The 22,280-nt window shown below is 49.9% G+C and overlaps 1 protein-coding gene across 1 annotated transcript in view; it reads left to right on the top strand.

The window, feature by feature from the left end:
• Positions 1-21,867, top strand: part of NOL6 (nucleolar protein 6) — a 29,619-nt gene extending 7,752 nt beyond the window's left edge. Inside the window, exons 14-26 of the mRNA XM_069880915.1 lie at positions 14-162; positions 945-1,020; positions 2,884-3,024; positions 3,326-3,443; positions 3,642-3,796; positions 4,029-4,192; positions 4,634-4,786; positions 5,968-6,065; positions 6,898-7,022; positions 7,165-7,254; positions 11,928-12,125; positions 20,229-20,330; positions 21,565-21,867. Of these exons, the coding sequence (XP_069737016.1) occupies positions 14-162; positions 945-1,020; positions 2,884-3,024; positions 3,326-3,443; positions 3,642-3,796; positions 4,029-4,192; positions 4,634-4,786; positions 5,968-6,065; positions 6,898-7,022; positions 7,165-7,254; positions 11,928-12,125; positions 20,229-20,330; positions 21,565-21,714 (1,719 nt within the window). The 3' untranslated portion in view covers positions 21,715-21,867. The remainder of the gene's footprint in view (positions 1-13; positions 163-944; positions 1,021-2,883; positions 3,025-3,325; positions 3,444-3,641; positions 3,797-4,028; positions 4,193-4,633; positions 4,787-5,967; positions 6,066-6,897; positions 7,023-7,164; positions 7,255-11,927; positions 12,126-20,228; positions 20,331-21,564) is intronic.
• Positions 21,868-22,280: the final 413 nt, after the last annotated feature.

Raw genomic sequence — 22,280 nt, forward strand, 5'->3', positions numbered from 1 at the left:
TGTCTTCTCACAGGCTTTGGACTTCCAAACCTTCTGGGGGAACAAATCGGAGCTGCGTCGGTTCCAGGATGGCAGCATCTGCGAGGCAGTGTTGTGGGAGGCTGACACTGCCTCCCAGAAACGCCTCATTCCTGAGCAGATCGTCAGGCACCTGCTGAAGCTGTAAGTTGTGCCAAGCATCACCTGAGGCTGGGGGACCAGCACCTGTGTGTGTGTCACTGCTGCTCTTGTCTGTGGTATCCCCGTTGTCCCCAGAAGTGGAAAGCTAACTCTGTGGGTTGTTTTGGCTTTGAGAATTCTGGAAGTAATTTCAGTTGTGGTCGTGATGCTGTGAGTTGCTTCCCAAGAGAAGATCGGGAGGGCAAACACCTGCTGCCTTAGCTTCTGCTAGTGGTGATGCTGAGGGCATGGGTGGCATGGTCCTACCTTTACATGCAGATGTTACAGGGGTGGTGGGACACTCACTGTTGGCAGAGCTGGAAGAGAAGCCTCCTGGACCTTCCAGGGCATTTCACAAAACTCTCTGATGCCCTGTAATGTTCACAGAAGGCCCAGTGTGTGCCTTCTGGGCTTTCCTGTGGCATTGGAGAGCCTCCTTGTGGTGGTTTATCCCTTCTGCCAAAATCAAGACCCTGTCGCACAGGATGAAGGTGTTGCCTGGGTCTCTTTGTCCTAGCTTGAGGAGGAATTTTTTTTGAGGAGGGGCTGCACGTTGGCAGCTTTGATGTTGAATCCTTTGAAGCTGCATGAGTTGCTGTGCCGTGTTGCATGGGTAACTTGGGCATGGCAGGAACACAGAGAGATTGGTCTTCTCACTGCAATGTTCCTGTATGGAGGGATTCCTCATCCTTGGACTGACCCTTGACTGTGGTGCAGCGCATAGTGTCAGAATGGGTGGATTAGCATGCTGTAGCTATAATGCACTGTTGTCTTCTTCTGTGTAGCCACGCGGACATACCTGAATCCTCCATCTCCTACATGGGAGCCCTGCTGGAATCTGTGATCAGTACTGGGAAAGAGGTAAGGTTGGTCCCTCAGTGGGGCTGTGAGTTTCTTTGGGAAGGGTGGTGTGGGGAGAGCTGTAGGGAGGTCATTTTGGTGTTGTGACCCTGAGGTAGGTGAGTGGTTCTTAAGATAATAAAGGTAAGGAGAATTCCTGTCTGTGGGCAGTTCAGTGGGCAGTGTGGTGCCCTCCTTGAATCTGCCAAGCCTTTTGTGCCAACCAAGGCATAGCCACTGAAGTCCTCTTGCTTTGGTGGCCTCTACACCTCTTTTTTCCCTGTAGGCATCCCACTGCCCTCCTCTCTCTGCTTGTGTCTGCTATGTCCGTCTTGTCTGAGGGTATATCACTGTCCCACTGTGGTCCTCCAGCTGCATCTTTCAGGTCCTGTTTGCTTCAGGATGTGGGCCAGACACTTCGGTGTCTTCCTTTACCTGCGTTTCCCAACTAGACCTACAGGATGATCTTCCCTGTCATGTTGCAAAGTGCTAGATCATGCCTATCAAGCCCTAGTTAGTGCTGCAGCTGGATGGGCAGATAGAACAATGACATGTCACTTTGAGACAGAAAAGATGAATTTTGCGGGCTGGGAAGTGTGCCCCTCCTTCCTTCTGCTCTCCAGCTTGTGAAATTAAAGCCTGGAGATGAGCCATGAGCAGTTTGGTATCGCTTTTCTGGTCTTTGTTAAATGCAGCTTTCTGCCTGGTTTTTGGATGGTTGGAAGAAATTGTTTCCTTTCCCCTTTTTAAGAGCAAAGGAGAGCAAATTAGGTGAAAGAATCTTTAGAACCAGTTGCAGTCTGGTCAGAGCTGCATGTCGGTTTTGGGATGAGATGCTGATTTGTACAGCCCTTCGTATGATGAGGCACAAGATCTGTGTGTGTGCCATGTCCCTGCAAGCTAGCCTGGGGCAAGCAGGGTTGATAATGCCCATGCTGTGAGGGCATGCACTTCCCCAGAGCCTGAAGGGCATTTAGGAACCCAGTTGTTGCCAGTCCTTGAGGAGCAAAGGAGAAACTTGATGTTGTGTGAGGGGTGGTGGGTAGGAGTGTCTATTTCTGCTTCTCCAGCTGTTTGTGTGCAAGCAGCCTGGGGAGTCTGTGATGGTTGAGGAACATGGGAGACAAGGGAAGATAAACAAGGCAGCCAGCTCTAGAGATGGGTAGAAGTGGGTTTTGTTATTCGTGGTGTACCCTGCAGAGGGTGCTGCTGCTCCGCCGTAGAGCCAAGGCTGGCTGGGTGCTCTGGGCTGAGCCATTTGGAGTCAGTGGTGTCTCCTCCTCATTCAGGCTCCTCTCCTGTGCTTTGGGGAGAGGGAAGTGGCAAGGGCAGAACCAATTCTCCTTTCAGTGCTTCTCATCTGCCTTCCCTGGACCTTCAGCGATGCTCTGGGTGTTTTCTGTCTTTGCTTTTGCTATGCTTCTCTGCTCTGCCTCGGCTAAGGATGTAGTTGGTGCAGTTTTTTGTTAACTGCCACCTTTGCTGGATTTGCAGTACCTGACAGGGAGGCATTAGCAGACCTTGCCAGTATGCGATCTCTTGACTCCTGAATCACTCTTAGCTTCTCCCTTCCTAGAGACAGTGCTGGCAGTACAACTCTTGGTGCTGCCATAGTTTCTTGCATAGGAAATAATTTCACTTGCCACTTGAGATGTAGCCTCTAGGATGCCTTTGGCTATTGGGGAGCCACAGACAGTTTTGCCCTTGTCTTGCTTCTTGCTCTTACTTCCACATTTTGCTGAGTGCTCTTGCCAGAAGCTGCTCCCTGGATGGCAGTACTGGCTTCTTGGAGCTTGGCTGCAGTGTCACCCCAGGAGGGAGGTGAGGTGGTCGCCCATGCAGGAGTGGGAGAGGTGAAGGGAGAGGCTTCCTGTGTGTTTGCAGGTATCGGGGACGGGTGAAGAGGCCATGGTCAGCGTTGTCTGCTCCTACGACGACCTGAGCCGCAAGCTTTGGAACCTGAAGGGGTTGCCGCTGACGGTCACAGCTGTGCAGGGTGTCCATCCAGCCCTCCGTTACACGGATGTGAGTGTCCCTGGGCATGGCCCATGTGTGGGGATCTGCAGGGAGGTGGGAGGGGATGTCTTGGTGTGAGGAGGGGATAAAGAAAATCAGTCATTCTCTGCTTCTGTGGTTCCTAAGAGCTCTCTGAAGAGAAGTTCCTTCTCTTTGCTGTCCTGTCCCTCAGGCTGGCTATGTACAAGTTGGCTAAGCCGCCTGTGCCTGGAGAGGTTTGCTAGGAGAACGAGTTTTGGGTGAGGGGGTATGCAATACCCTGGGGTTTCTGCTGCTTGTTCTCAGTCCCCAGGTGGCTGTTCTCTCCCAGGTCTTCCCTCCCATTCCCATGAAGCCGATTTATTCCTTCCATACCCGAATCAAGACCAAGCACTTGCTCCTTCCCTCGGAGGGGAAGCCCTGTCCAGCCTACATAGCCCCTTTGAAGAGTAAGTGGGGAGAGATGGAAGCTGGGGCTGATTTGGTATGGGGTGGTGGAGGCAGGCAGTGATGCTGGCTCTGACTGCTGCAGTGGTTTGCTGCAGGCAGGAGCAGAGCCCCGACTCCTCCTGCTTTCCTGCCACCCCTATCCAGCACCTCATTCCTGCATGGGGCTCACTGGCTTCCTGCTGTCGCTTTGCCTCTAGTCATCTGCCACATGGAAGGCAGTGGCCAGTGGCCACAGGACAAAGAAGCCATCAAGCGCATCAAGGCAGCTTTCCACCTCCAGCTGGCTGAAGTCCTCCAGCATCAGCACCAGCTGCTTTGCAGGCCTGCGGTCACCCACACTGATGTGTACAAGGTAGGGGAACAGTGGGGACCTTCTCCATACCTGATGTGTTACTGAGGAGGCAGGCAAGGTGCTGTGGGAGTGGTCCTGTCCTGCTGGACAAACCCATGATATGGAAGGTGGGCTTGGGAGAGAGCGTGGTGAGACTGCTGATGCCAGGATGCTGCTGTTGTGTCCCTGAGATGCAGTGTAGCACCCCAGTCTGTTACTGCCAGCCTGACTTCATCTTCTGCTCCCATTTCAGGATGGCTACGTTTTCCGTCTCCAAGTAGCCTATCACCGTGAGCCCCTGGTCTTGAAGGAAGTGGTCACACCAGAAGGAATGCTGAAGTACCAGGACACGGAGGAGTCTCGGCAGCTGGAGCTGGAGACGTTGCATCTGCCCTATCTAACCAGCTCGCTGCATGGGTAGGTGAAGTGGGGAGTGCCTGGGGGCCAGGACACGGGATGTGGCTGGAAGGCAGTGTGGAGGTCCCTTTCAGCGCTGGAGGGTGGTGGTGGGAAGAGGAGCTCGCCGTGGGAAGTGCCCCTTCATCCCATGTTGTGAGAGGCCCTGTGGGAGAACGGAGGGACACATGTAGATGGGGTCAGCACCATTTGTCCCTGTTCTCAGAGCAGAGGTGACTGTTACAGGAAGACAAGCACCAAAGAGCAGCATGGTTAGGGGAGCTTGTGACAGCATTTCCCCTTCATTATTCCAAAACCTCAACATACACAGAGTGCCCTTTGCTTGTGATGCTATTCATATGTTTCTCACGGAATTTCGCCCCTCTCCTCTCTCTTGCAACATGTCAAAAGGCCGTTCTGGATCCTGAGATATGTGGTTGAGCTTGTTTCTCTTTTTCGTAGGCTCCAGCAGCAGCATCCTGTCTTCGGCAGCACTTGCCGTCTGGCCAAGCGCTGGATCAGTGCCCAGCTCCTGAGCGACAACATCTCTGAGGAGTGTGTGGATCTCCTTGTGGCATTTCTCTTCGTCCATCCAGCCCCCTTCACGCCACCGAGGTGAGGATGAGGAGTCTGGACTGGCTTGAGGAGGATTTAGTGTTTCTTTTCTTACCTGAGATGGAGGAGAAATGGGATTCTGCTAGGGCAGGAGGTGCTGGGGGATGCAGAGCAGGGAGTACAAGGCCCCCATGCTGCCATAACCTGTCCTGTTGGGAGTGTCTGGGCAGAGAAGGTGGAAATGCTTGATGCTGTTGGGCTGTGGTTTCCCCTCTCTGGGTGCTGCAGAGAAAGGTGGGAAGCAGGTAAGGGTGGGGATGAGTGTCCTTGTGGCCTCTGGGTCCTGGTGGCACAACAATGGGGTGTCTTAGGTCATCCTAAGGGCTGGTGGGATCCATTGCCTCCTGGGGATTGTGACCAGGAAAAGCAGGGATGAGAGCTGTATTGTGGCTACCAGCACACTGGGGCTTCTAGGTTCCCTGGGAAGGGATGTTGTGGTGATGCTGGTGGCTGCAGCCTCCCCTTATCCTGGATAGGACTTCTGAGGGAAGGGCAAGAGGGTGGCTGCTGAGAGCTGAATAGAGTAGCACATTGGTAAATAACCCTGTGGGGCCAATTGCTTGCTGGCCCTTGGCCTGTGGGTGGGATACGACTTGGGAGGAGTGAAATAAAGTTAAAGGAAGTGGATTCAGTCTGCATGGAGACTAAAGATTACTCTGTCCTGCACTCAGGGTCTGATTTCCTTCCCAAAAGTAGCAGGAATAATAGCCTGATGCCTAGAATGCTTTCTTGTCTTCTAAAATACCTTGCTAGCAGGAGCCCCATCTCCCAGCTGCCATGCTTCACACCTGTGTTGTGTTGCAGGGGAAGAGGCATAGTGGGAACTTGGCCAGTGTTGAGAGCTGTATCAGGGATGGGGAGCAGCAGCCCCGTCTGTACCTCTGCCTTGCTCTAACAGCAGGAGGCTGAGTGGGGAGAGTGTCAGGAGATGGGGCAACTAGAAGCAGTGTTTCACTTTCTGCTGGTTTCTTTTGCCTGGGGAGCAAGGAACAAGTTGGAAAGATTTTCTCCAGATGGTTTGGAGAAGTGTGTCGTGCTTGTTTTAGAATTTCCTTTGCCACTAGGTCTATCCCATCATGTGCTGCATATGGGGTGGTCATCACTAAGTCACCCCCAAGCCAAGCCCCTCTTGCTACCAGGATAGCAAATGCCAGTGTTGAACTGTTTTGCTTTGCCTACAGTTCTCCCCAGGTGGGATTCCTGCGCTTTCTTGACTTGCTGGCAACCTTTGACTGGAAAAACAGCCCTCTGATCATCAACCTGAATGCTGGCCTCACAGGTGAGCAGGCAGCACTCAGCAGAGCCATGGCATGAGCACTCCTTGGTCAGCATCAAGTGCCAGGTGTCCTGGACACATGGAAATGTTACAGCCTCTGTCAGGGCCAAGGATGTTTTCCACTCCCTTACTCCTGTCCTGCTGTGCTTAGCATGGTTTTGGACTGGGTTTAGTTGTGGTGTGTTTTTTTTTTTTTTTGTTCCTCTTGCTTGCCTTTGAAGAAACTGATTTCCATTATGATGCATTGCTGCTTCTGCTCTCACTGAAATCTGTGATAAACCTGGTTGTTTTTGGATGTGGTGGTGTCTTTGAAGCCCTCTGCTCCTTCGTAGTTGGTGTTTTTGCTTGAGGCTTTATCCTGGCTCCCAGGGGCCAAACCTTCACCTGTGCTGGGGGAGCAGCCAGGCTCTTAAACAGGAAGCTTCAAAGCCTCCTGCTGCCTGTCTGCTCCAAGAGCTGAACTAAGCTACTCGGATCACAGGGATCATCTGCTAGGCCCCGACTGCAAAACCTGCAAGGGAGGAGGCCTGCAGTCCTCCAGGTTTTGTTACCACCTGATCCTTGAGAATTTCCTTGCAAAGCTCCTCGTTTCCAAAGGAGCATGTTGGCTTATCCAGGCAGATCTGTGGTGCTGCACTGTTCTTGTGTTTTGTCTCTTGATTGTGTTTTGGATACGTGCTGTCTTTCTGGAGCAACAGTTGCATGTGGACTGTGGGATATGAGGGTGGCAGAGAATAGAGTTTGTTGTACTGCTCCTTTCTGGTCTGCAATCCATGGGCGAGGAGGTTGGAGGGCTGTGGATGGCATTTCTCACCTGTTTGCCTGCCCTCTCCAGACGCTGACTGCACAGAGATCAAGAGCAAGTTTCTGGCTGCTCGCTCTCGCCTCCCTGTAATGTTCATTGCCACCCCCAAAGACCGGTGGAGCTCCATGTGGACGCAGGAGCAACCCTCAGTGCAGGTGAGCTGGATTCTCTGTCCTTGCCCCATGGAGGCTCCTGGCTTGGGGCAGTTCTCTGCTCCCAGTGCTGGAGTTCTGATTGGTGAGTATCACATCCTGATAAAACCAGGATGGCTGAGTTTCACTTTTCTTCCCTCCCCAGATCCTGCAGCGCCTTCTTGTGCTGGCCTCGGAGTCTTTACGTGCCCTGGAGGAGCAGCTCATGGACCCACTTAACAACCAGGATGTGAAGGTAACCAGCTGGGGCACCAGCACAACGTTTTTCAGGCTCTGGCAAAGCATACTGGTCTTCTGTGATGATCACTGGGATGTGTTAAGAGGATTCATGCTATGGCCATATGTGGTTGCCCTGGAATGAAGTTGCTTAGCAACTTCATCTACGGTGTTCCTTCAGGAGCCTTGAATGCATCTCATCAGGCCCCATGGACTCGTGTACCTTCAGGTGCCTTAGATGGTCTCACACCTGATTCTGTCCTACAGTGAGGAGAACTCCTAGGGTTCCTTGCTCTACCAGCTACTGCTTTTGCATTCTGTGCCTTGGGCGGTGTGCCTTGAACTCTTGCCGGTGAAGACTGGGGCAAAAAAGTCCTTGAGTACCTCATCCTTCTCCATATCCTGGGTAACCAGGTCTCCTGTTTCCTTTTGGAGAGGGCCCACATTCTCCCTGGTCTTCCTTTTATCACCAACGTACCTATAGAAGCTTTTCTTGTCCTTGACTTCCCTGGCCAGATTTAATTCTACCAGGGCTTTAGCTTTCATAACTTGGGCTGTTTGAACAATTTCTTTGTGTTCCTTCCAGGCTACCTGCCCTTGTTTCTACCCTTTGTAAGCTTCCTTTTTGTCTTTGAGTTGGTACAGGAGCTCCTTGTTTTATCCATGCAGGCCTCCTGATGTTTTCACCTGACTTCCTCTTTGTTGGGATGCATCGCTCCTGAATGTGCAGGAGGTGATCCTTGATTATTAACCAGCTTTCTTGTGCCCCTCTCCCTCCAGGGCTTTATCCCCTGGTACCCAACCAAACAGATCCCTGAAGATGCCAGGGTCTGCTCAACCAAAGTCCGCAGCAGTGAGCTTGCTGCATGCCCTCCTTGCTGCCCTAGGAATCATAGAATCATAGGGTTCTTTGGCTTGGAATAGACCTTAAAGATCATCTAATTCCAACCCCCCTGTCATGGGCAGGGTCACCTCACACTAGATCAGGCTGCCCAAGGCACCATCCAACATGGCCTTGAACACTTTTAGGAAGGGGGCAGCCACAACTTCCCTGGGCAACCAGTGCCAGTGCCTCAGCGCCCTCATTGTGAAGAAATTCCTCCTTATGTCTAGTCTAAATCTGCCCCTCTCCAATTTACAGCTCTTCTCCCTTAGTCCTATCACTACAAGCCTTTGTAAACGGCTCCTCCCCAGCTTTCTAGTAGGCCCCCTTCAGGTAAGGTTGCTATAAGGTCTGCTCAGAGCTTTCTCCAGGCTGAAGAGAAGGCTTCAAGGAGACCTTATAGAAGCCTATAGGACCTTGAACTCTACTGTTTCATGGTCCCTGCAGCCTAGGCTTCCCTTGAGCTTCACATTCCCCTCCAGCCCTTCCTTGCTGATAAGAATAAGATATAGCTTAGCACCTCTCCTTGTCAGCTTTTCTGTCACTTAGAGAAAGAAGTTACCATTAATGCATTCCAGGAACCTCTTGGATTCCTTGGACCTTGCTATACCCTCATGTACCTGCTTGGACCCATGTTGGATCCTCCAACAGATGCTGGGGTTGTTTAAGTCCCCTATTAGGACTACAGCTTGTGAATGCGAGGCTGTGCCTCCCTGTCTATAGAGGGCCTCATCTGCTTGTTCTGCCAGGTCCAGTGGCCTGTAGCAGATCTCCACCATAATTTCATCTGTCCCTGTGCTCCCTTTAATCTTGACCCACAGGCTCGTGGTCAGCTCCTCATCCATCCCCAGGTGGAGCTCTGTGCACTCCAAGTAGTCATTGACATAGAGGGCCCTTGTCCCCTCCTTGTCTCCCCTGCCTGTCTTTCCTAAACAGCCTATATTCCTCCATTCCAATATTGCAGTCATAGGATCCATCACACCGTGTTTCTTTGATGCCAATGAGATCATGGCCCTGCAGGTGTGCACCTGTCTCTAACTCCTGTTATTTGTTCCTTATGCTCCGTGTGTTTGCATAGAGGCACTAAAGTTTGGGCCCTGATAAAGCTGGCTTACTGGCTGGAGTGGCTGGAATTCCTTTGTGTTCCTTTTCAGGTGCTTTCCTACTGACCTTTGGTCCTTGTCCAGGTTCTGGGTGTCTATGGCTGGCATCAGACTGGTAGAAGGGATGGATTGAGGTTCCTTTTCCCCTGCAGTTTTAGTTTAAAGCCCTTTTCACCAGCCTGGCAAACCCATGACCAAGGATGCTTCTCTGATGGATGGACCCCACCAACCCCAAGCAGATCAGGTTCCTCGAAGCGATTCCCTTGTCTTAAGTAGCCAAGACCCTGTCTTGGCACCAGTCCTGTAACCATATAAAAAGAATTTATTGATTTTGCTTTCAGTTTCACTGTATTTTGCACTGGAAGCATTATTGGGGTGTGATGTGCTTGAGGTGGTAGCAGTGTGTGTTACTGGGCTGCGAAGGGGTGAGATGCTGTACATGTGGGATGTGTCCAATGTGTTGCAGTTGCAGTGTGAACCACAGCCAGAATCCAAGACATGCAGGATGAGCTGGGAGTGGTTAGCTTCCAAACTGACCGCACCATCGTTTGTCCCTAGCATCCGCCCAACGCTTCAACTTGTCCTCCTTGTTCCTCCTTCCCTTTCCCCTCCTCTTGGCTATTGCAACAGGATCCTTTCATATCCCCAGAGTATTTCTGTGGTCCATACCAGTGTCCTCTGAGGCCTGTGATGTTCTTAGGGATAAACATAGGGTTCTGTTTCCAGGGCTGCTAATCTATTTGTAAGCAAAGCTTGGGGCAGGGAGGAGGGAAAAGCCTTTGCAGTGCAATTTGGAGTTGCCTTCTCTTCATAGGTATCTAAGAGGGAGCTTTGAGCTTGTTTTTTTTGTCTCTGCATTTGGGTTACCTGGGAATGTGCCCACTCTCATGCAGATGCAGACTTAGATTTATAAGTTTTTTCTTTGCTCCCAGGAGGAGTACAGAGAACCATGGGCTTGGTCATCTGGATTGGGAAAAAGGGGTCTGCGTGGACCTGAGCTGGGACTTGAGGCTGGTCACTGACGTTCTTCATGTGTGTTCTCCCCACCCTGGCTATAAACCAGCTCTGAGCAGTGGGTTTTCTGCCAATGCCTAATTGAGCAGAGTTCCATGCCTCTGTTCATGTCTTTGCGTAATTTATTCCATGAAAATGTACACGTAATTCTAAGTTTTTTCCATTTTAATACAACTGCATCCACAGTGCCAAATCCTGCCTGTCCAAATACTTTTATGTCTGGAATTGCTTCCCTCCATTAGTGGGGCTTGCTCTCACCCTCTGTCAGCTTGATGGAAGATGATGCTGCCCTCTGGGCTAACTCCTGTTGGACAGACGGGACCCTCCCGCTATTAATCAGCTCCTCAGGTCCTCTGAGTGTTGTTTGGCCCTTGTTAGCTTCCTAACTCCAGTCTTCATTCTGGAACTGCCAAATGTGCGCAGTTACCTGTCTCAGGTCACCATCTGTCCCTCTCTAGGCTGCCCCCCGCCACTGTTCTGCATTCAGGTGGGCTTCCTGGGGTCTGTGGGTAGGGCTGGAGAGGACCATCTTGGCCCTGTGGAAAGCTCTTCTCCAGGCACCATCTGCGAGTCCTGGGAACCGCAGTTAGATATTTCTGCTGACCTGGGAATCCAGCAGGGTAGAGTGTGTAGTCTTAGCTAGACATCTGAAGTGGACAGGGAGCAGCTCCCTTCTCAAAGTGTTGAGCTTGCGATACAGTTGGACTGTGGCAATCAGTCATGTCCTTCCTGGTGGGCTGTGATGGTCCAGAGGACATTTAGCTTATCCATCAGGAGATAGCCATGGTGGAACCAACTTGTCTTTGACAGAGCCCTTGTTACAGCTCTGTCATGGTTTAACTGCAGCTGGCGATTAAGCACCACGGCACTGCTTGGTAACTCCCCTGGGCCATGACGGGGGAGAGAATTGTAAGAGAGAAAACTCATGGGATGAGAGAAAGACAATTTAATAAGTAAAGCAAAACAAGGAATTCGTTTTATACTTCCCATTGGCAGGCACCTGTTCGGTGATCTCCAGGAAAACAGGGCTGCTTCACTTGCAGTGGTTACTTTGGAAGGCAAATGCCATCACTCCAAATGTCACCCCCTTCCTTCTTCTCTCAGCTTTATATGCTGAGCATAATGTCGTGGTATGGAATATCACTTTGATCAGTTAGGGTCAGCTGTCCTGGCTGTGCCCCTTCCCAGCTTCTGTGCACCCCCAGTCTACTCGCTGGTGGGGTGAGGAGCAGAAAAGGTCTTGACTCCGTGTAAGCCCCACTCAGTGATAACTGAACATCCCTGTATTTTTGACACTGTTCCCAGCACAAATCCGGAACATAGCCCCGTACCAGCTACTATGGAGAAAATCAACTCTATTCCAGCCAAAACTTACGCAAGCACTTGCATGGGATTTAGGGGTGTGAAGTCCTGACCTGAACAGAACCTTTGCTGGAACGGGGACGTGTCTCAGCCCAGAGTGAATGGGGTGGCCAGTGTGGGCTGGAGCATCCTGTGGCTCCACTGCAGTCATGTTTTTCCTGTGGATGTTCTGGCAAACTTCTGACGCTAATCTCACAAAATTGTTGGCTTTTGTCTACTGTTTTCCAAGGAGAAAGGAATAAAATGCAAGCAAGGGCTTGGGAAATCTCTCTCATCTGTCCTCCTTGCCTGTCTCCCATATTGAGTAGCACTGGTCTCTTCTCCCTGCAGATGGTCTTCCGCCCTCCTTTGGACTTCTACGATGTCCTAATCCATCTGAATCCAAACCAGATTCCTCGGCATCTGGAGAATGTGGACCGTCCGCTGAAGTCCTTTTCCCGGGGCGTGGTGAAGAACAGCACTGCCACGAAGATCCTCTTTCCTGTGGTGGATTATGACCCTGTACAGTGCTATCTCCAGGAGCTGAGAGTAAGCATGGCCCACTGGGGAGACACAGGGAGCTGCCTCCTTAGGAGGGAGCTGCCTGCTAGCGTGCAGGCTGCCTGCCACTGCAGGACCTTGTTGGTGACATCTCTATGTATTTTGCAAAGGTTGTTCAGTCTTTGTGTGCACCTGAAGTCTCTTCTTCAGCAGAAGACCTGGTGAATGCACTGCCCATTCCATGGAACTGGGAGTGCCGCTGATGTGAGAATGAGCTCAGATACAAACCACCTGAGCTTTTGCTGAAGAATATTCTGTTTCAATGCAGAAGTATCTTTAAGCCATTTCCCTCTAGACAGTTAATTGACTTTCTGTGGCTTCTTGCACCATCTGGAGTGCGTGATGAACAGTAACTACCCGTATTTTCTAGGGAAATGTACAGGAATCCATGGCATGGTCCCAATAGGGCTCCTGCTGTCAGAGCAATGGCAGGAGCCATAGAAGGTGAGTAATGATCACAGGGTTGTTTCTCTGGGCTGGTTACATACATGATGGCAGAGAAGGTTAGTAGTGTGGGTGTATGAAGACCATCAGCATTCCAAGTCATCAACCCTGTTCCTTTCCACCATTTGGCCATGCCAAAGCCTCAGCAAGCTGGGGAGATAAGGAAGATACTGGGTGGCAGCAGCAATCCATACTGGATCTGCACAACCAGTGCTTTGCAGATGTGCAGCCTTTGCCTTTGACCCTCCCCAGCTTCATGTGTGGTAGCTGCATTAAATGTTAGCATGCAGAGAGGTGGGGCTGTGATGCCCTTTTTGAAAACCTGGCTTGACTTTCAAGTGCCATTGGTGCTTACCCACAGAAGTGCTGTGAGAATTGTAAGAGCTGCTGTAGGAATTGTAGGCTGGCTTTGGCAAGAGGGTTGCTGCAGAGGTCTCGAGGCCTGTTCCTCACTTAGGGCAGAGCCAGCAGACATTAGAGCAGGCTGCACAGAGCGCAGTCCTGTTAACAACTAATGTTCTCCAGTGTTGGAAATTTCCCACCTCGCTGACCCTGTTTGGCCACTGTTGTGAAGAAGGTCCCAGAATTGAAACACTAGGCTTGAGGATGCTGGGCCCTTTCAGTTCAAGCTCCCCTTTCACCTTAGCCCAGGTAGCTTAGGAGACAGGCAAAGAAATCTTGCAAGGGTTTCTTTGAAGGTTTCCCCAGCACAGCCCTATTACGTCGCAAGCTGCCTGCCAGCTGCACTGCATGATGACCTCTGCCCATGGGAATCATCTGTGGTTTCAGTGGAGCTACCAGGTCTAGCAAGGTGCAGGTTCAATCCTGTCACCCCCCAGCAGGTTGGGACAGTCTTAGGGGGTGAGGGAGTGAAAGACAGGAATGCGTATAAGGCCTCTTTCAATTGAGGAAGACCTCAAAATTGTCCCACAGTTTCCCTGCAAGTAGCACTGCTTCTCTAGCTGGAAGGACACGGCAGAGAAGAGATGCTCAGTGTTCTCCTGCCTTTGAGAAGGAAGGTGGTTGAGATACTGGAGATCCTGCAGGTGAATTGTAGAGAGCGCTAGGGAATTTCTTGGGGCCCAGGATGTGCAAGAAGGAGGGGGAGAAACACTGTGCACAAGACTTAAAAGGCAGCAGGAAGCACGGTGATTTGGAACTGTTCTCTATTGCACTCTCTTTCCTCGTGTTGGATCTGGGAAGGAATATCAAGACCAGCCTCTTTCTTCTGTGCCCTAAATGTTGAGGATTTGACCTGCTGCCATGAAACCTCAACCAGGAGGTATAGATGAGGGTAGGAAAAGGTGTTTTTTAAGCCTGAAATCCATCTCCACCCTGTTATGGAAGGTGAGGTTACAGCTGAACAGAGCCTTTTAGCAGCTGCCAAGGCACTTGAGGTGCCTTTATGCTCAGGTCCGAAGCTTCCATGTCCCCAAAGGGGTCAGTGTGAAGCACTGTGGGCGCCCAGCAGGAGGCTGTCAATTGAGAAGCACACTCTGATAGGTGTGTTGCAGTTTACAGGACTTTTTTGTGCTTCTGATCAACTCAGTGTCAGCAGATGGCTTCAGAAGTGAAAGGTGCAGAAGACGCTTCCTTGGAAAGCAACTTTCATTGTCACATAAGCAATTATGACTTAATTGATCCAGTCAATAGTGAGATCCAAGCTGTCTGATTTTTTTTTACTGCTTTTTTTCTCTAATACAGGTAATAATAGACTTGGAATAGCATTTGGCTTGGTTACAAATTACAGCTGGTCCTAAATCCAATATACTAACATTCCAATGAAGAAACATTGATATGAGCAAAGATTACGTTGCCTTGTTGGAAGCAGTGTTGTATTTGTTTGGTGTCTTGTGTTCTTTGATCCAAGGGTGCTCAGGAGTCAGCAGAGCAGGAACTGGTCACAATTTTCTCTGTGGGGTAGAAAGCCTGGAGTCTGCCTCGGCAGCCCTGTCTGGGAGGCTTTTCTTCATATTAAAGGCTCTAAGATAGGTATGGCTGTGTTCTCTTGTGGCTTATGTATTGGAGGTATCTTGCAGTACCAGTTCACTTGTCTCTTGCAGCTTCTAGATCTGTAGTAGGCAGACCTGAAGGCACTGATGAATATCTCTTTCTGGGCAGACGAGTGTTTCTTCTCCTGGAAAAATCGCAGAGGTGATACTGCAGGTGCTCGCCTCTGTTGGAAGGCCTCAAATCTGACTTTGCACTGTGGGGTCACCAGCAAGCAGGTGATGCCGAGCTGTCAGTAGAAACTATTCCATCAGAAACCACTTGGCTTTTTGTCTCAGCATACCAGTGTTCTTGCCTGAAGGAAAGGCGTTGCCTTTGTGCTTTGACCTGGCTTTGGCTGGTAGCTCCTCTAGCCACCCTTGTGTTTCTCCTCTCCAGGCTTTCACTGCACTAAGCAGCATTCAGCTCTGCAAACTGGGTGATCCAAGCGCATCAAGAAGCTGGTGGCGGAAAGTAGTGTGGTCATGGCAGTGAGTCCTTACGAGAGATTTTGGATGAGAAGGCCCTTGGACGTTAAGTTGTCTGGCTTTGACTCAGAGTAATTTGCTATCCCTGAATAGCACAAACCACAGAATTGAGCAACAGAGTTGTAGCCGAGGCTGACAGTGCAGCCGTGGTGGGTTTATAGCAATGAAGGGAGACATCTGCTGTGCAGCAGTGTGGCGGGATTTTGGTCTCATCTATGGGCAGAGAAGAAACATCTGACTTTTTCTGAGCTTCCTGTGTGAGAAAGGGATTTAAATGCCTTAAGTTGAGAGGGGCAGGGAGGTACCTCTTCCCCATCTCCTAGTTACTTGGCCCAGTAACCAGGAAACCCACTTTTTTCCTGTCCAACCTGTTAGTTCCCGAGAGGTCTCTGTTCTTCTCAAATCAAAGGGGTTAGCAAGACAGGAGTGCTCTGGAGCCAAAGGATTGCTGCACGCCTTCCACAGGGAGCCTAATCACAGGAGAAAATGAAAGGGGAGATGTTGAGTCCTGACTGCTTTAATTTTTTTTCCTGCTTTAAATTTTTCCTGCTCCAAGGAGGTGTCCTGCAGGAGCTGTTCTGGCTGAGTTGCTCTGGTGCCTGGAAGCCTCTAGGTAGAGATGAAAGTTGTGGGATTCAGACAGCAAATTCTTCAACTCTGGGGCAGATCTGATAGAAAAGGGGTGTTCTGGGAGTCTGTCCTGATAAGAAGCCTTTGCAGCCAGATGCTTTTGAGGGAAAGCAAGTGCCAGACATCCCTCAAAGAGGCCTTTCCTTGAGCTTCATCCCATCACCAGCCTCCCTGCTGCTTATGGTCCCGAGGAAACCCTGGGTTGTGTCCTGGCAGGGGTTGTCCAGCAAAGCTAAGTTAACTTTAAGTGTCTCAAATGAGGCTTCCATTGGATCTCCATTGTGACTGCTTGTCTGTCGTGGTGGCTGTTGAGCTGCAGAACCCAAAGGTGTTTGCTGGGGACACAGCATAGGAAGGCTTGATCAGGGCAGCTTTAGCTCCGGGGCTGCTTGGTTGTCCTCTGTACTCAAGAGATGATCCAGAGGATCATGCCCATCTGCATGCATTCAGGAGCTCTCAAAGCCCAGAGGTCTCCCTGAGATCCAGAGCTGTTCTCTCATGGTGGGGAAAATTGGATTAAGCTGTCTGTGCCACATCCACCTGCATGTTTATAATGGCTGTTTAAAAGACCTAACATTTCTTACCAGCACTTTAGCCTTGCTTAGTTCACTGGACGTGAAGGGCTCTCTCTCACTGACATTTGGCTTCCTCTGGCTGCACGTGCCTGTGGAAGAGCTTGTGGCAGAAGAGCTGCCCATCTTGTAAATGAGAGATCTTTCCTGTGCATATAAGCAGGAAAATGTTTCTTGCTTTATTGTAAACATACTCCCCTCTTAAGCAATGTTTTGCATTTCTTGCACCTTCAGACAAGACCTCTCTGAAAGACTTACAGCCTTTTCCTTTCTTCCTCTTAGAGTAGGAACGTGTATCTTGGTACTGCATGTTGGGATGGAATTAATGGTATTAAAAGTTCTGTTTCTTACACTGTATAAGATGTGTTTATGGAACGTAGCTGGAACTGGTAATATCTCCAGGTCAGACTGTTCTCTTCCTGTTTTGACTGACAGGGTTGACTCCTCGTATGGTGACTCCAGGCAGGCAGAGATGAACTGAAAAGGCTCTGTGTGCCCTTGTACCATGGGGGAAACCTTCCTGTCTGGATCTACACCCTTGAAGGGGCAGAGCTGGCAGGAAATCACTGCCTTTTACAGCTGCAAAGCAGCTACGTGACCCTCAGCGTAGAGCCCAGGGCTGAAGGTGGATGCACATGTGTGCTCAGCAAGGCATCAGTCCCTTGTGTCCCTTGGTTTTGCTCACAGGGTACTTGTGGCTGCATTTCTTCTGTGTTGGTACTGCCTTCCTAGAGGTCCTGCAGTTGTCCTGTAGGAAGTGGCTGTTTAGTCTCAAATGGTTTAGTTGATTTGTGAACAGCTAGGAGAACACGGGTGGCTTTTTCCTTGCCGTACTTTGCTGCTGCCCCAAACCCCTGGGACAGCGTTATGTGTGTGGCTCTGATAAAGCATTTTTAGGTGGAAGAGTTTGGATAGTTTGAAAAACCTTGTAGCAGATGAATCCAAAACTCAGTGTTTTTTTCTGCTTCAAAACCTCTCTAACACAGCAGCAGCCTCAGCCCGGTTTTCTCGACAGTGCTTCTTGCTCTGCTTGGGCATGAGGGAAGGCTTTGTCTGTCTCGTGTAACCTGTGAACATCAGAGCAGGTCACAGTAGGATGACAAGAACCTCAGTGTTAACCACAAATGTAGTTGTTTGTTAGAAGTAAGTAGCTTTAGTAGGGTTTTGTACTGGTAGATCTCTTGCTGAGAACACTTAAATGTTCCAAGCACTGAGCAAATGTTGATTGATGCATTTGCCACTTGAACTGCTGCTGCACCAGGAAGGGCTGCTAAGCTTGTTTTGGGTGCAGAGACCTCCCTACAAAGCTTTTCCAGCAGCTGTGATGCAATGAGCCTGTTTTCTGGATAGGAGCCGTGAAAAAATGGATGGATAAATGGTTAGGTGAAAAAAACCATCTCTAAACAACACTAATGTAGTTGCTTAAGTAGCAATGAGTGCTTACCTCATTGCAAAACCTGTGCTTTAGCCCCAGTTGCTTAATCCAGTAATCCCATTTTAGGTCAGGGTCTTGTTTTACTTGCCACCTTTCTCCATCCTTTCATTTTTACAACCCAGATGGCTTCTTACAAATCCTGAGTTAATCTTCCATGCATCATGTACTCATTCACTGGACAATGAGACTCCTCTGAATTGCAGCTCTGAGCTTGCAGGTCCCCCATGTTTCTGCAAGATGGGAACCAGCTGTAGGTTTTGCTGATGGAATTGATCCTTCTGAGCAGGGAGAGCTTTCCCTGGGCCCTTAAAGCTGAATTGCAACCAAAAGTACAGCAGCTTAAGAAGGGAATAGGTGTTCAAATGCACTCCTGCCTTTTCTCCCTTTTCTCTTAAACTTTCCCTTGAGGAAGGTGTTTGCAGGCTCAGGCAAGCCCAGTGGCACTAGGCATAGAGCATGGGATGTGGAAAGGGAGGTGAAGTCTGTTTGCTTTTACTCCCCAAGCCTCTGTACAAACAGAAGTCTGGTGACTAATACATCAGACCCTTTCCATGCTGCAGTTTCCCAAGAGCTGAATGTGCGCCCCCGCAGCCTGGTAGAGCTGACAACGCTGGGAGCAGTGTGACTGCAAGTGCAGGAGCTGGGTGATGCTGGGAGCAGTGCAAGTGCAAAAGCTTCCCTTTCCTGCGATTTTGAGCTGGATGCCATTCTTTTAACATCTGCTGTCTGCTCTCTGTTCTCTAGATAAAAGGTGTTGGGTATCAGGCCAAACAGTGGTTTTATTGGGAAATGAGCTGAGCCTGGGAGGGCTCCTTTCCTGCAAGTGCTTCTGGCTCCTGTCCAGCAAGACGTGCCTGTAAAAGAAATACCTTTCTTGGAGGGAGCATCGTGTGGCACTTGAGACCTCACCCTATAGAGAAGCAGGACTGTTTCAGGTTCTCACATGCTCTGCTCCCCTTTAGTTCAAAAAGCTGCATGCTGGCAGTCAGTGTGCCTTGAACTTTCTTGCCATTCATTGAGTTTCACCTTCCCCTGCCTTTTGGCTAAACTGAGACTCTCCCATGCAGATCTGATCTCATAAATCTGTCTCTGAAGGTTGCAGACAACACCACCTCTCCCTCCTTATCAGGTCTTTACTCTTACAATGCCACCTCATCCTTTGGTGTCACTTTTTACACTGACCCAATCAGCCTTTTTCTCCTCCTGCAATGCTACTATGTCTGTACAGGACCTCTTCCAAACTTGCCTTTGAGTTTTTTCCATGTACATCCTCATGAAAACTTCATGATACAATGAAGCCAGCAGAGACCTCTCTTTGGCAGAATTGCAGCTGGGGACAGTAAGGGGTTGGAGAGGAAGGCTGAAGAGGGAGCAGAGGGTCTGTATTTCTTGCAGTAGGCTGCTCCGAATCTGGTGAGGCCGTGTGCAGGAGCTTGTTTTGTACCGATGCTGGGGCTGTTTGCTCGGCCCAGTAAACATGAGCCTTTGATGTTCATCTCCAGTGTTAGGGAGCAGGAACTTGGCTGTCTTGGTCAGCTGTGCTGTGGATGCATATCTACAGCTACTGGTGTGCTTGGTGCTGAGCTGTAGGGCCAGACTTTTGCATTTGAAAAGTTGCTTGCACACAGCACTGTCTACTTCTACTGCAGTGCTCATCTCCTGCCTCCTTGCAGCATTGGGAATCCAGCTTGCGTGGGTTTGGAGGAAACCAGACTGTGAATGTTAGTCATCTCTCTATGTGAGGTGTCTTTTTGAGCTCTGCTGCCCAGCACCATCAAAGGAGCTGCCACAGCCACTGAAACACAGGAGCAAGAAGGGCAGATTCCTGCAGTGCCTCCACTGAACATTCCGTCTCCCTGCACCTGAGAGGACTTGGTGTTGCATAAAATTTCAGTTCTTACATTTCCTTGTCTACTGATAGCACACATGGGATTTATCCTGAGGGAAAAGGCAGCTTTAATACCTTGGCTCACAAATTGTGGAGCTGGAGATGGTGGCATCCAAGGGTTTGTCTGTGCTGCCATGTAGTAAAACATTTTGTGGCAGGGTTGCCTGCTGGGCAGGGCCTGCCTCTTGACATCTGGTGCACTGTGAAATCTTGGACGTGCCTGATGGATACTGGAATAGGACATCTTGGTGGTGTTAGATCCCACTGATGGGGACTGTGGTGAGGAACACTCAGTGAGTTGTCACCTATTGCAGTCTAGTGTCCTAAAGCTGGTCACTGAATTCTGGGTGCTGCTACAGGCCTGTGAGAGGTGATGAGTCATGTTTCTGCTCTCTTGGACAGCAAGATGTAGTCAGTGATGAGGTCTGTAGTGCACTGTATCCATTAAGGCTGGGGAAAACGAGGCAGCAGGAGGCACCTAGGACTTGTCCATGGGCTGCCAGTTGCTTTCTGTCTTGTGAATCTGCTGGAAGAGTTACAGTCTTGCTCCTGGCTGGTGAAGAGCTACTGTCACTGTGTAAAGGTATTGAATTGTGGACAGGTTCTGGCATGTCTGGCATAACGTCTGATTTGTTTTCTACCTAGGATGCCTTCAGTGACCTCGCCTTGTTCTTCTATGACAAGCATGGTGGAGAAGTGATTGCGGTTTTGTGGAAACCTTTAAGCTTTCAGCCTCAGCCTTTTAAGGTGGGTTTTTGACTCTGTTTTAAGCTTCGTGTTACCTTTATGGCCTGAAAGCTTTGAGGGCATTTTTTCTGCAGGATAATTGCTTTGTGTAACTCTCATCAGACCCGAAGCCCTTTGAGAAATGGCTATCATACCTGTGTCCCTTCTTAGAAATGGTGAAACCAAGACAGGGCTGTGGCCACCATGCCCCTAGTCATCAGCTGAGAAGGGAACATGTGTCCCCGGGCAAGCCCCAGCACCATAATCCTGGGTCAGAACAGAGCTCTCTGTCCTAGGTGCTTTTCTTTGGTCCCCTCTTGGGAGCTGAGCATTGCCTTATTTACCAAAGATGTTTGATGCGTTCAGCAAGCTGTCCCATTCTTGTGCCTTTGGGTGTCTTACCCAGCAATACCTGGCATGCAGGAAGCTGGGGTGGCAAGCCTAGGTTTCTGGTGCCTGAGTCCTGTGGGGACTTCTTCCAGCTACAGCGTGTGGGCTGACAAACTCTAGAGGGTGGTTAGACTAGGTGTGAGGCACACTGGAGTGATTCATCCTGCTTTCTATGAAGGAAAGACGCAAAGAAACTTGTGACTCATGGCTCAGAGTTGGCATCCGAAGCTCTTCTGCTGTCAGTCTCTGGGTGATTTACCTCCCCTCTCTTCATGGCCGGAAGGCATTGGCCACTCAGCCTAGCTGCAGTTGCGAAAACTAGTTATTCACAGTGGTGAAATTAGAGGAGGAGATGTTTGCATCTGAGTTGAGTGTGGCTTGATTAAACATGAGAGTATTTTTTTTTCTCTTGTGATTGGAGCCAAGGATCTCTTCCCATTTGAGGTCTTGACACCCACCAAAGAGCAGAGCCCTGGCATCTTTTACTCAGTTTTACAGCGTGGTCCATTTTGCGTACGCCATCTGCTTTGCTCACACAGTCTCTGCCATGCAGCCATGTGCTCTTCCCATCTCCAGCATGCTCCTGGCTGTTACTTCTCTTCTTCCCTTGTATTCTTTGGACTGTGGCTCGAGGTTGAACTCTGGAAGAGTTTGGAATGGCCACTTTTGCAGTTCACTAGCTCTACTAATGAGCATTATTAGAGCGCTAGCTCTAATAGTGATTGTGCTGATAAGTGAAGCTTAGAAATGTAGTGTAGTGGTATGGCGGGGGTTGGATGTAACAAGGCAGGAGAGCAATTTACTTCTCTTATTCGGGGCTTGCAGAGGTTGCAAAGCAGCTCTGAGCAGTATTTGTGTCCTGCAGGTCTCCAACATGAAAGGAAGGATGGTGACAACTCTGAACAGTGAGCTGGTCTGTGTTCCCAACGTGGAGGCAATTCTGGAGGACTTCGAGGTTCTGGGAGATGGCCTAGTCAAAAGTGTGGAAGCTCGTACTGAGAAATGGACTATCTGAGGCCACTGAGACATGTCAGACAGTCGTTCACTCTGGGATGGTCCTAGAAAAGGCTTTCGGTTTTGTAAATCACAGAACTGTGTGGTTTATTGTATTTATCTTTATATGCCTTGTTCAGAAAAGCAATGGGACCTGTTATTGTTTTGAAGAATACAAATGCCTTTTTATTTTGAAGAAAATATAAAGCTGGGATAAAGTTTTGGAAGTGTTCCTATTGCAGGAAACAGCCATACTCACGTGAAAACGTCAAAGCCTGAAGATTCTGGCTGAGTTGTGCGTTCAGAAGGCTGTTTCCTAGTTCAATACGGAGATCATAGCAGTCACTGTTATTCTAGTGGTTACCAAAATCAAAGAAATGCCTTGCCATTCAGAACTGACCAGATTATTCGCCTCTACTCAGCCCTGATCAGACACATCTGGCAGCTGTGTCCAGTGCTGGGCTCCCCAGTAGAAGAGAGACATGTGGAGCGGGTCCAGTGAAGGGCAACTAAGATAAAGGGGATGAAACCTCTGTCACACAAGGAGAAGGTACCAGAGCTGGGCTTGTTCAGTCTAGAGAAGAGAAG

This window comes from Phaenicophaeus curvirostris, chromosome Z (genome assembly GCF_032191515.1).
Source record: "Phaenicophaeus curvirostris isolate KB17595 chromosome Z, BPBGC_Pcur_1.0, whole genome shotgun sequence".
Taxonomy (NCBI): domain Eukaryota; kingdom Metazoa; phylum Chordata; class Aves; order Cuculiformes; family Cuculidae; genus Phaenicophaeus; species Phaenicophaeus curvirostris.